The 12593-nt window shown below is 42.0% G+C and overlaps 1 protein-coding gene across 2 annotated transcripts in view; it reads right to left on the reverse strand.

The window, feature by feature from the left end:
- Positions 1-8621, reverse strand: part of DIXDC1 (DIX domain containing 1) — a 77403-nt gene extending 68782 nt beyond the window's left edge. The window contains exons 1-2 of one of the 2 annotated variants that reach the window (XM_088657799.1): positions 8473-8621; positions 6676-6854 (exon numbers count right to left, since the gene is read on the reverse strand). In XM_088657799.1, the coding sequence (XP_088513925.1) occupies positions 6676-6732 (57 nt within the window). In that variant the 5' untranslated portion in view covers positions 6733-6854; positions 8473-8621. Of the gene's footprint in view, positions 1-6675; positions 6855-8468 lie in introns of both variants that reach the window. The other variant, XM_088657798.1, reaches the window with a different exon arrangement.
- Between the last annotated feature and the right edge of the window lie 3972 nt (positions 8622-12593).

Raw genomic sequence — 12593 nt, forward strand, 5'->3', positions numbered from 1 at the left:
GACAGACAAAAGCTGCCCTAGTAGACCAGCCTCTGCTGCACAGAAGGCAAGTTTCCTTGCCATTCGCCAGGATGTTCTCGTAGAAAAGCACCATTGAAATGAATGGGAAGACCCTATTTATTTCAGTGGGCCTTCTGCAGGAGAACTTCCTTTTACTGTGCCCTTCCACCACAACAATTCACAAAGGATTGGGCTTGATTTCAGGGCATCTGATGGGGGAAATCTGAAAGGCACCTGCAAGTTCCAAAGATCTCCTCCTAAAAGACTTGCACTTTGGAGCTGTTGATAATGGCAGCTGTTCAGATATTCCCATAGGATCTGCATCAGCTGTTATACCAAACCTAGCTTCCACCAAGCATTAATGAGGTTTGGTTCATGGGGAGCTTGAGTTCATTGATAAATGTGGAAACCCCAGAGGCAGAAGCCAGATGTTTAATTATTAATAAGACGAGGACATGTGGCTGAGAACAGTGGTTGGCCCGAAGACCCTCTCTCATGGTGAGAGCATGGCTTACAAAGGGCTTCCTGCTCCAAGCCTATCCATGTGGACCAAACTCGAATCATGTGAAATAATGCAGAGGTCATGACCCAGTGGGAGCTTCCTGTGCCTACTGATTTGACACAATCAGGCAATCAGAAACGTCCCCAGAAAAAGCAGCAGGCCTGCCCATTTCACCCTCTACTTGAAGCAACTGTACAGACCTCAAATTATACCGAGCCAGACCACTGGCTCATTCCAACACCTTGTTCTCTATTCTGACTTGACAGTGGATCTCCAAGGTTTCAAGCAAGGGTCTTTCCCAACCTAAAGTCCTATTAAAACAGGAGAGGCCAGAGATAAAGTCTGGGACTTTCATGTGCATTCTATCACTGACCTATCCCGCCTGCAAAAAAAAAACAACCCCAAAACCACCCACACATGTACAGCCCTCTGTGAACCAGTAGAGGTCCAAATTAGCCACATGGACCAATACACCCTCCCTCCATGTACCACGGGGAGCAAATGCATTTGAAACAACACACCAAATCCCTAAAATTTCAGGCTGGTGTGGATGTGCCCCATCCTACAGACCAAAAGGCAAGAAAATATTTCGCCTGACCAAAGCAGCGGATGCTGCCAGCTGCTCTGGAGAGCTTATTCTGCCTGCTAAGTTACAGCAGACAATGTAGCCTTTCATTCAGGCTCCAGAAGTCATAATAAATGAGCTCACAGGAGAGAGACTACTCTGGCCTGTCTGGGTCGCAGATTTGCTGTTGACAGAAGTTGGGTGGGGAGGGGTAATAACATCATCTGAAGTACTAATCCCCAGTTCAAACATGGGGCCCCATATGGCACTGTTGCCTGAAAAAATAATAATTATAAAACAGGGATTGGAGTCAACTGCAGCACAATACTAAGTGCATGGCACTTCACAAAGGAGGCCAAGTACACCATGCCTCATGCAAAAAACAGAAACCTATGGCAATAACCTTCAAAGCACTAATCTTCTAACAAAGGTGTGTGGACAACCTTTCTCAACGGAGTGCCACATTCCCTTCTGAACAACCTTCTGGGGGCCGCATGCCAGTGATTGGCAGAGCCAAAGGGAAAAGTTGGTGGAGCATTGAATGTTGTACCTTTTGTACAATGGGATAGTTTTTATACACACACACACACCAAAACACACACACACACACCTCTATCATCTGTCTAGATAAGCAAGACACATTAACAGAGTTAAGGACACATTATAGTCAGGCAAAAACACTCAAGGAGGGTATGAAGCAGGGGCAATTAGGGGTGTAGCTTGGAAGGAGTCACATGGGCCAGATCAAGAGGCCAGGGGGGTTGCATTTGGGTCCTGGGCGTAAGAACTCATGTTGTAGCATAAGGGCCCAATTTGGTGGAGTTTTAAGTCCAGGTGCCTTTTTGATGCCGAAACACATTTAAAAATAAAATAAAATCCCCAGACTTTGGAATTTACCATTTTATCCATGCTGTTCAACAACTTCATTGCTGTTTTATTATGTGTTTTGCATTGCATCTTATTGTTTTATTTGTAAGCCACCCTGATAATATTTTTTATTGTAAGGGGGGAACGCAAATTCTTTAAACAAACAAATGGCACAGCATTGTGAAAATCAGGCTGCTTAATGGCACTGTACTATTGAGAACAAGGCTGCTGGTATTATGTGCAGTTTGTCAGTCCCAGGAAGAAGAAGAAAAATCAAGGTTAGCAGACTAAAATGCCATGGGCCAATGTTCTAGATGTAAGGTCAAAGTATAACTCCAAACACAGGGTCACATCTAGTTCGGCTCTAAATAGCCTTCACCAGGACACTCTCATCGAAGCCTAAGGATGACCAATGGACCCTGTGCTGCTGTAACATTAGGTCAGGAGTAGCTAACCTGCATCCTCCAGAAGTTGCAGGACAACAACTACCATCATTCCTGACCACTGGTCATGATGGTTGGGGCTACTATGAGCTGGTACTGTATTAGGCGCTCCAAGAATGGGGGAAACCGATTTAATTGCTGGAAGGCTACAATAGCCTGAGTGCCAGTCCTCCACTGCCTTAACTGGTATTCAAGAACGGTGCTATGCGATAGGAGGAATAGGTTCTCTGACCACTTCCTGTACTTTTGTAGCAGGGCAGAAATATTTAATCATCCAGTGGACTTTGGTGTGGTGTATACCCAGCGTCCGCTGCAGAAAAATCGGAAGGTGGGGGGCTCTCCTTCATCAGAGGTTTTTAAGCATAGATTGGATTGCCATCTGTTAGTTGAGATTCCTGCATTGCAGGGAGTTGAATGAGATGACCCTCAGGTTCCCTTGCAACTCTACAATTCTGTGATTCCATGTTCCATCCCTGTGTTTGGAATAGTTTATAATGCAGTACTATTAATCAAGCACCCTGTTAACAACGGACTGCAAATCCGAATTAAAAGCTCAAATATAGGCACCTTAGAAATAATAAACACCGCCACATATTTTAAGAGTGAAAATAATCTCTTCCAGACTCTGCACTAGAGATAAGTAAACCCTTTTATCAATTTTCATGCACACATACAAAAACCACCAAAGGGAAATCTCCTAAGCCACCTTCTTAATGCTGGAGGAATCATACAGTTCAAGAGTGCGATGAAAAAATAAAGGGCAGTCTAAATATTATCCAAATGCACTCAGATATAATATTAGCTGTAAGTCAAGGAACTGCAAGACAAAGCAGCTCATTACTTAAAAAGTAAAGCAAGTTGCAGCTGTTCTCCCCATCCCTGATTGGATTGCAGACTGCAGGCTTCTTAATTCCAACATTAGGTCCACGTCTACATCTTTAGGCATCTTGTACAATGCCCACCCACATCAAGACTCCCTACCCCATTCCCTGGCATTAGCTATAAGCTATGAGACACTATTACGGAAGACTCCAAATGTTCAGCTAAAAGTATTCCTGCAGAAATTGTCATTATCTTAAAACAGCCACAGGTGAATACAAATGAAGACAGCCAACCAAGTGTTCTGTGGGAGCTGTTTTGTCATGGGTCATGGGACTGGCCACCCATGACCTTCAAAACAAAATTTACAATTGGTTGAGAACAGTGACCTCTGGTGGCCAATTTCAACAAAACATATGCATATCCCTGCCTAGGCAAAAACTTTATTTGATACAGTTGTTATTATTACTACATGCTTAATGATTTTTAGTACTTACCCCTCCTTACAAAAGTACCCTTGGGTATTGACAAACATACCCCGGACTTCCAATCTGACATGGAACTTGTGTTTCCTTTCAACAATGTAAACCAATCTGGGGGTGGGAGGGCTGTTAAGTAAATTGTTAGTAAAAAAAAAAAAACCTTACATAGCGCCCGTACCTTTGTTAGTTTATTAGAAATATAAGTTAACCTGGAAGTAATTCTCACAAAAAATTATGTTCACACTCCCATGAGGAAAATCTATTGTAAGTTAATTCTCAAGTACAGAACTGTGTTTCTAAATCCAAGGCAGTGGTTCCCAAAGTGGGTGGTACCGTCCCCTGGGGGGTAGTGGGATTGGGGGGGCGCATGGAAGCAAGAGAGTGCTGAAGGTGTAAATGACTTATCAGCCTTTGAAACGCTGACATCACTGGATCAAGTTCATCTCTTTTGTTGAATTAATTAAACTAAACCGTTTTGATTGGATCTTGAATAAACGTGTAACTAATTATTACTGTTTTGAATGTTATTGCAGTTGTTATCTTCCTTGGTGGGTTGTGCAAACCACTATTCTGAATAATGCTTTTTATAAAGCATGGTAGAGGGCACTGGGGGTGGGTTTATGGAACCAAGGGGGCTGTGATCTGGAAAAGTTTGGGAGCCGATGGTCTAAGGCAGCAATCTACCTCTTATAGAAGTCAGCAGGAAAACTTACACTGATGGTAACAGAGCTAAGATGCAAGTTGCCTGGTGCTGATAATACAAATTTCTACCTATCCAATATACTAGGCTGAAGCGCTAACATTTCAGGCTGTGGCAGAGTCTGCTGCTAACATCATTAACTAACAATGGATGAAGGCTACTACTGTGTGTTCAGCAAACTGAAACAGTATATGAACCGCTTAATCCTCTATGGCCTATCTAGTGACCGTAATATAACATGCCATCATAAGAGCTTCAGAATTGTGCTCCTGGATCAGACCAGACCCATCTAATCTGGCACTCTTATTTCCAACATTGGCCAACTAGGTATCTCTAGGTGCTCTTCAGCAAGGCATTGCTGTTTCATTTGCCCGCCCAGCATCTGGAACTGAAAAGTACTAACTTGGCAAATGGAGACTCTTGTTTAATTTTCACAGCTGTTAACAGCCCAATCCTCCATGAGAATCCTATGTACCAAGCAGTAGTATTAGGGGTGGGTCTCAAATTCATCTGCCATTATCATCATCCCCTGATGGCAACAGTGGGCATAGCTCTCCTGGCGAAGGGCTCATAGCTCAGTGGCAGAGCATCTGCCTTACACGCAGAAGGACCTGGGTTCAATCCCAGGTAAGGCTGGGATAGACTGAAACTTTCAAGAACTGCTGCCTGTCAATGCATACAACACTTAGCTAGAAGGACCAATGGTCTTTCTATGATAGCATTCACTAGGCGCCAGGTTTGGACACCATGGGACACCAAGGTTTCCTCTATGTACATAAGCCTTCATCAGCCTCAAGCTCAAATGCTCCCCACTCCATTCCCTCTTGTGAGGCTACAAGAAAATTGGAAGGTTTTGCTTCTGTTTCAAAGTAACAAAGTGCATTTAAAAGGGAGGGGGGTGTTGATGTGGTTTCTTTAAACTGTGATATCCAAACAGGCTAGGATTCAAAACCAATTTTATCCTGACTCATTTGAACAAACCATACTTTAAACTAACCAAGTTCAGAAGTAATAGGAAACTATGGCTTGTTTAAAACCGAAATTAAAAAGCTTCCAATGGCCATACAAGCAGGGAGGGAGGAATGCATGAGCCCAAGGCTTGTCACGTAGCAGGAAACTCTGGTATTCCATTACATCTAAACTGGTCCTGTGTTAGCATTCAGTTTCAGAGATAACTGTATTTTGTGGCCAGTTTATTACAGAGGCTGCATTTGCATGTCATGCTAAGTCATGATGTAGACAAGCATGAACAAGCACCACATGGTCAGGAGGAGGAGTTTTTTTATTTTGCTTGTAACTAACACTTCTATGGTTAATTTCAAACAAGCCAACGTCAACCTGCGGTTCTGAAGCTGGCTTGTTGAAACTAACCATAACTTTAATCTCAATTTCAGGTCTGGGCCACATGGCAAACTGCAGTTAACTAAAAACAGAAGTAAGCACTTACAAGCTACTACCCCTTGGCCATGTGGAAGGACAAGAGAGGATGCACGGGCACACAAGCCCAAGGCTGACTGCAGCTTGTTTCTGCTCATGCATGTCAAATTAAAGCATTTAGCACATTTAGCATGACATGTGAATGCAGCCAGTCAAAGTCAGGAAAGGCTGCAATCAGCACTTTGCCCCATTTAAGTTTCCAATGCCAAATTGGAATACCACACAAGTCAAATACCACACAAAAAAAGAAAAGATGCAAGGAAAGCATGAAAGAGATGAGAGACAGTTAAGAGTAGTTCTATGCTACACCTATCTGTAAGCTTATGTGTGCTGCTGCTAAGCCTCTGCTGCTCTGCTTTTACTGATTTGTCACTTATTAGGTTTTTGGAATGTCAGTTTTTGGTGGGGTTTATACAGGATTATTATTGTTGTAAGCTGCCTTAAGAAACTTAACACTGGATATACATTTTTAACACAGTTTAATACGCTGTTCTATTAGGCCTATTTGAACACTGGAACATCAAAATAAATTTTCTTATTTAAGGTGCGGAATAAAACTTCATGTAAATCTGAAAGGATGATCCCATGGCAAATGTAAAGTCCAATAAATACTTTCCAATATAATTGCATTTTTAAAAAAATACTGCACAATGTTTTGCACAAATAGGAACGAATAGTTCAACGTTAAGGCCGTGTTCTACTTACTTCTACTACACTATCTCATTACAAAGACGTCAGCGGTGAATGACCAAAGAAGGCAATAATAATCTCTGTCATTTGGGGGAAGGAGTTCTCATATGTGCTCGTCAAACATTTCATTTTCTCCTCAGTGTGTCAGAAATAATTGCCAGAACACTTACCGAAGTTTCAGTTGGCTGTGATGGATTACGAGACCCTACTTCCAAAAGGGTCCCCATGTTTGTCCTTAGGAAACTGAGTCAGGAAGTCAGAAACACAGCTTTTGGAAAGAAGTGGTGATACTGTAGCAGCAAACGACAGTTCATTTTCAGTCTTTAAAGGAGAGGTCTTCTCTTACAACCTGCAGCAAGTAACAGGAAGAAAAAGGGATAACAAGTAATGAAGTGAAATTGGATATGCCGTTAAAATAACAGAGCGTGCCTATAAATATGAAGTACTCCATTCTTCCGCAGCATACCTCCACCCTACACTTCAAGCCCACTTCAAGTCCCAGATTTGGTACATCTGGCACCAATGATTAATGAGAACAGTTAATAATGAAGAGTAGATGGGAATGCAAAATGATCACTGTCTACCTCCACAACAGAAGACTTAATAACATTCACAGTAACATATGTTTCAGGGGATTCCTCCACCACTTTAATCGGGCTCATACTCTTGAAAATTTGTTATTTCATAGCACAATTTTATTGACATTGTGCTTTTTTCTTGTTTTAGCATGCCAAATCATTTAGAAATAATAAAGATATGGCTTTTCTGCCATTTCCCTCCACTGCACGTATGTGAAATAAGAATAAGAACTCCCATTCACATTGTACAACCTCCAATAATTAATCAGAAGAAGAGCCTGATCCTAAGTGTGTTTACTCAGAGTACAACCTGTTATTGAGCATTCATTCTGCCTTGTTTGCACAGTTTGTGGGGAAGCTAAATGATGTCACTTGGTTTTTTGAACATTAATTCTTATTTGTTTGTGGGAAGGTTAGATGACGTCGAGTCAAAAACTTTCCAGTACATTTTCTCATTTCCTTAACACAAAAAGTCGTTTTTGAAAAAGCTTATTTGTTGCACAAGTGCTCCAAATCAACTTAAATTTCTGGCATGTGACTGAATCCCACTCAAAAACCGTTATAGTCTGAGAGTGCCCTGTGAAATGTGTTACGATTTCCGTCCTTTAGAAGGCAGCGGTTCTATCCGTGCACACAAAAACGTGGCAACCCAAATGGTACACAACGGCATGCAGATTTGTGGCTTTCAAATTCCCAACAATACCCACGCAAATTTTTTTCGTTTTATTTTTTGAAATTACTAGTTCCTTTTGAGCTGTTTCTACCTTAAAAAGTGGCACAGAAATGCATATAGATTTTTAAATATATATACAATTCAGGCTGCAGACAGTTCTTGGGACTGGGAGCAAGTCTCACTAAATGAAAACTGAATTCTGAGTAGGCATACTTAAGATCGTCCTGTAAATAAAACAAGTGATTTTGCGTGAGGGAAACAATCCCCTACACCACCCCAACTCGGTTTTGGTTACCAAAACTAACACTGGTCAACGTTAGCAGGAGCCACGCGCTTCATAGCTGCCAAGTTATCCCTTTTTTACAGGGATTTTCCCTTATGCTGAATAGGCTTCCTCGTGAGAAAAGCGAAAACTTGGCAGCTATGACGCGCTTCTGGAGTTTCTGGATACTGTATATTTTTTTCCCTTCGGAACTGCGTACTCCCCTTTCTCCTTTCCCACCAGAGCATAGCTGCCAAGTTATCCCTTATTTTAAGGGATTTTCCCTTATGCTGAATAGGCTTCCTCGCGAGAAAAGGGAAAACTTGGCAGCTATGCACCAGAGTCGAGAAAGAAAGTTGCTTTGCAAGGAGCAAGGAGGTGCCTATACACTTGGGGACTGGGGCGATGCCTGAGAGGGGGGCTTATACCCGTCAGTCACGGCTACCTTACCCACTTTAAGGAACCAGCAGCGGCCGCCCTTGGGATCCATCTCCTCTCCATTGCGCCCCATGCGACCTCCCTCCCGCCCATGTTTCTTTCCGGGAAAGGTGCTCGGCGCGCGCTGCAGGCTCCCCTTCGCTCCCAGGTACCGTAGCAGCGCCGGCGCGTTCTCGTCGCCATGGAGACGGGAGCCAGCCGCGGCCTAGTCCCTAGTTTCTCGCTCCTCCTCCTCCTTTCCCCCTTCACTCTGAGAGGGGAATAAATTTGTGCGTCTGATCAGGCTCTGACCTATTTCCAAAAGCTTTCTTTCTCTTCGGGGAAAAAGTTGTTTCTTCCATTTATATTCATTCTGGGTTTTATCCAATGCTCATTCACAGTGCCGGAGTTACGCATAAGCTAAAGAAGCTATAGCTTAGGGCCCCACTCTCTTGGGGGGGGGGGGGGGGTCCCAAAAAAATAAAGGGAAAAAAAACTGGATGCACATTTCCAAAATATAATACTAAAAAACAAAATAAAACCTATATACAGCAACAGTGTTTTGTGTTGTGTAGGCTCCTATGATGTAAGCCTGCTCCCTAAAATACTTCTTAATTGTATTTCAGTTCAGCAATTACTTTGATAAAATACATATTTTGTTATGTGCAAATGGCTTTAGATATGTCCATAAATTACCATAGAGCATATATTCAATACAAAAAAAAGTGACAATTTGTTGTTTACAAAGGACAGCTGGACATATAAAGGGCACCATTACCTTCAGTAGCTTAGGGCCTCATCAAACCTAAATCTGGCCCTGCTCATTTAAATGACACCCATTCATTCCAATGCGTCTGCTCCAAGTTGGACCCTTGGACACAATCACTGTAACCTTGGCTGCAAATAGTACAAATTCTAAGTGTTGTAGCTTGGCAGGTAGAGCGCATGCTTTCTGCTATAGGTCTTAAATATAACATCAATGTTGATACGTAATTGCACACAGCAAACACACATACAAATGTAAACCAGGTGTCTAAAATAGTACAGGAGAGCAATCCAAAAGCCATCTTGGCTCTCCTAAAGATTCTTAAATATTTCCTCTGCCTCCTTAACCCCCTTGCCAGAGAACAGGTAGGCAGATAGCAATCCGGGGAAGTTCCTGAAGGGATTCCTCTCCTATATCTATGAACCTCCTTTGTATGATTTGTCATTGTTTGCCCAGATGCTCTGCATTGAGGGATGTCTGATGGGCATCCTGATGGTCTTATCAAATGCTAATGTTTTGTGTAAACTGTGTCTAGAACTATGTGAAACTTGCTAAATCCTCGGGAATATCACCCCTTGTCCTGCCCTAGCCACAGTAACCCCACCTTATGAGTGATCTAATTTCTGACTGTTTGTAGAGGGGATGTCCTTCTCCACACCAAAATGCAAACCCTTAAAAGAGCTGATTCTTCTCATTCTGAGTCTCTCTTGCCTCCTTTGCTGGGTGGGTGGGGTGAGGGAGCTCTGTTGCAACAGAAAAATAAAGACCTGCCTTGCTTTCACTGCATCCTGCCTCCATCCATTAATCTCTGACCGACCATGGACTTAGGGGACTCAGTCCCTTGAGAAGTTGGGCAGCAAAAGCCAACCACCCCTATTATTCTCTATTATTTGCATGCAGATGGTCTCAGATTCCACTCCCAACATTCCCAGGGTGGGCTAGGAAAAACTTTTGCCTGAAATCCTGAAGAGGTGCTGCCAGTCAGTGTTGACAGTACTGGGGAAGGTAGACCAGTGGTCTCTGACTAATACAGTACAATTTATTATGTTCTAAGTGTGATCTTATGCTTGTCTACTCACAATCTCATTTCAGTGTATAAAGGATTGCCGCTTTTAAGAAACCAAAAAGAATCTGGGTACAATTCATGTACAATATTATCTGGGAGTAAGCCCTGTTTACATCAGTGGTGATTACTAATAAGTAAGTACAGTACATATATATTATAGGATTGAAGTATAATGTATACCAGGGGTTCCCAAACTAAGGCCCGGGGGCCGGATGCGGCCCAATTGCCTTCTAAATCCGGCCCTCATGTTTTTACATGAGTAGAATGTGTCCTTTTATTTAAAATGCATCTCTGGGTTATTTGTGGGGCATAGGAATTCATTCATAATTTTTTTCAAAATATAGCCTGGCCCCCCACAAGGTATGAGGGACAGTGGACTGAAAAAGTTTGCTGACCCCTGATGTATACTATATACAGTTCGCTACCTGGCCCCACTGACCTTAGAGTTGTTTATTTCTTAGTAAAGCATGTGTAAGGTTGTGTATGTATATAGACTGCAGCTTCCAGAAATAAAAGAAAAATAGCTGCAATCCATATTCTGAGTTACCTGAAAATTAGCCCTGCTTAATCTTACTTCTGAGCAGACATGCAAAGGAATTGCTCTGTGTGCAAACTCACACTCTTAACACATAAAGTTGTACAGAAGGGAAACTTTGTGCAAGCTGAGGAAGACAGAAAGAAGGAAAGAAAGATGATATAATTATTAACCCAGCATTAGGAAATAAACAAAAGCAAACAGCACAAGAGGGAAATGCAAGAGTGAATAAAGCTTAAAAGAAGTATCAAGAGGAAGCCACTAGAATATTTCAAGGTAAAGAGTTCCACAGAGAAGTAGCCACAAGAAAATAATCTCAGATATGAGAAATGGAGAGGTTTAAGCAGATTAATGCACTACAAACATATACTGTAGGTGCATAATTTTCCATCCCCCATATAATTCTCTAACTTTCCACCGCCTCACTTTTATGCAGCCCCTTGCCATTTCAAATCCTCTGTAAATCTTCCTCCCAATTAAAATTATGTCTTTTCATTAGTGTCTTACATAGCCAACCACAGTTATTATCTCCAGACACTAAACAAAGAAGTATTTGGAGGAGGAGGAGGAGGAGGAGGAGGAGGAGGAGGAGGAGGAGGAGGAGGAGGAAAGTAAAGTAAATGTGAAGAAAAATAGGGAGAAGAGGAAATTGGGGGCAGAGGAACCATCCCTGTTTTTTCCCCCCTGGGTGCAAAGTGTCTTTGAACTCTGATGCCTTTTTTTTTACTTTCCAGGATAAATGGTGTGTGTGTGTGTGTCTGTGTGTGTGTGTGTGTCCCCCAAGTGACAGAGGCCAGGGTGAAGAGGTGCATCTTTTACATAGGACAGTATTGTATTAGAAGGGGTCTTTCTGGTCCAAGTCTGGTTTTAGGAGAGCAACATGCAGTTGTTCATCAGTGGTTAGCTTCTGGACAGCAGACTAAGCAGGCACACAGGCCACCTGGCCACAGTCTTCCCTACTATGGTGAGATGGATTTAAATTATAGTCATTTAATTAAAATGTGTGTATGTAATAAATAGGATTTTCCTGGATAGTACCATGTATTTAAAGGCGGAATGGATGTCTTCATGAAAAAAAGTTCAACAACCATAATGTATCAATTATTGTAAAACCAATAAAAATCTTTATTTAAAAAAGACAAAAAAACCACCACCCAGGCTTGTCCTGGTTTTTTGAAATAGAATAAATTACGCAAGTCTGATCTCTCTTTTTTGGTGACACACATGAAGACTAGTCTTAAACTACAGGGTGTCTTTTAAAGGACTCGCCCTGTATATTGAACAATAGGCTATATAGCACTCTTGTGTATTATGCATTCAGTGTACTCCCACCACTGTTTTGGGATGCAGTGTACACACAGCATTAGCCACAGTCCATATCTATGCAGCATCTATATTGTCATTTCATGTGAAAGACTTTGTCAACCCGAATTGAGAAAAAGAATGAACTAGCTGTGTTTTAAACTGGCAATGCGTACACACCTGTATTCTGACAAGTCAGTGCCCAGATGGTTAGGGATCAATTCAGATGACTTTGTTGTAAGATTAATACACTTCCTATACACCCAGAGGACCTCTTATTCTTATTATTGCTTGACATCTTTCGCAAATGAACATTTGCATTCAGAACAGATTCTGGGACTCAACTCTAATGAGACGTGACTCAAGATAAGCCCAGGATGGAAAAAGCAGTTCTGATCAATATGTCTTGATCAAATAAAATCATATACATTGTTAAGATGGTAAAGAGCAATCAGAAACAGCAATCAGAAACCAGAGCAATCTCCAGTG

This window comes from Zootoca vivipara, chromosome 14, assembly GCF_965207765.1.
Source record: "Zootoca vivipara chromosome 14, rZooViv2.hap1.1, whole genome shotgun sequence".
In the NCBI taxonomy this organism is placed as follows: domain Eukaryota; kingdom Metazoa; phylum Chordata; class Lepidosauria; order Squamata; family Lacertidae; genus Zootoca; species Zootoca vivipara.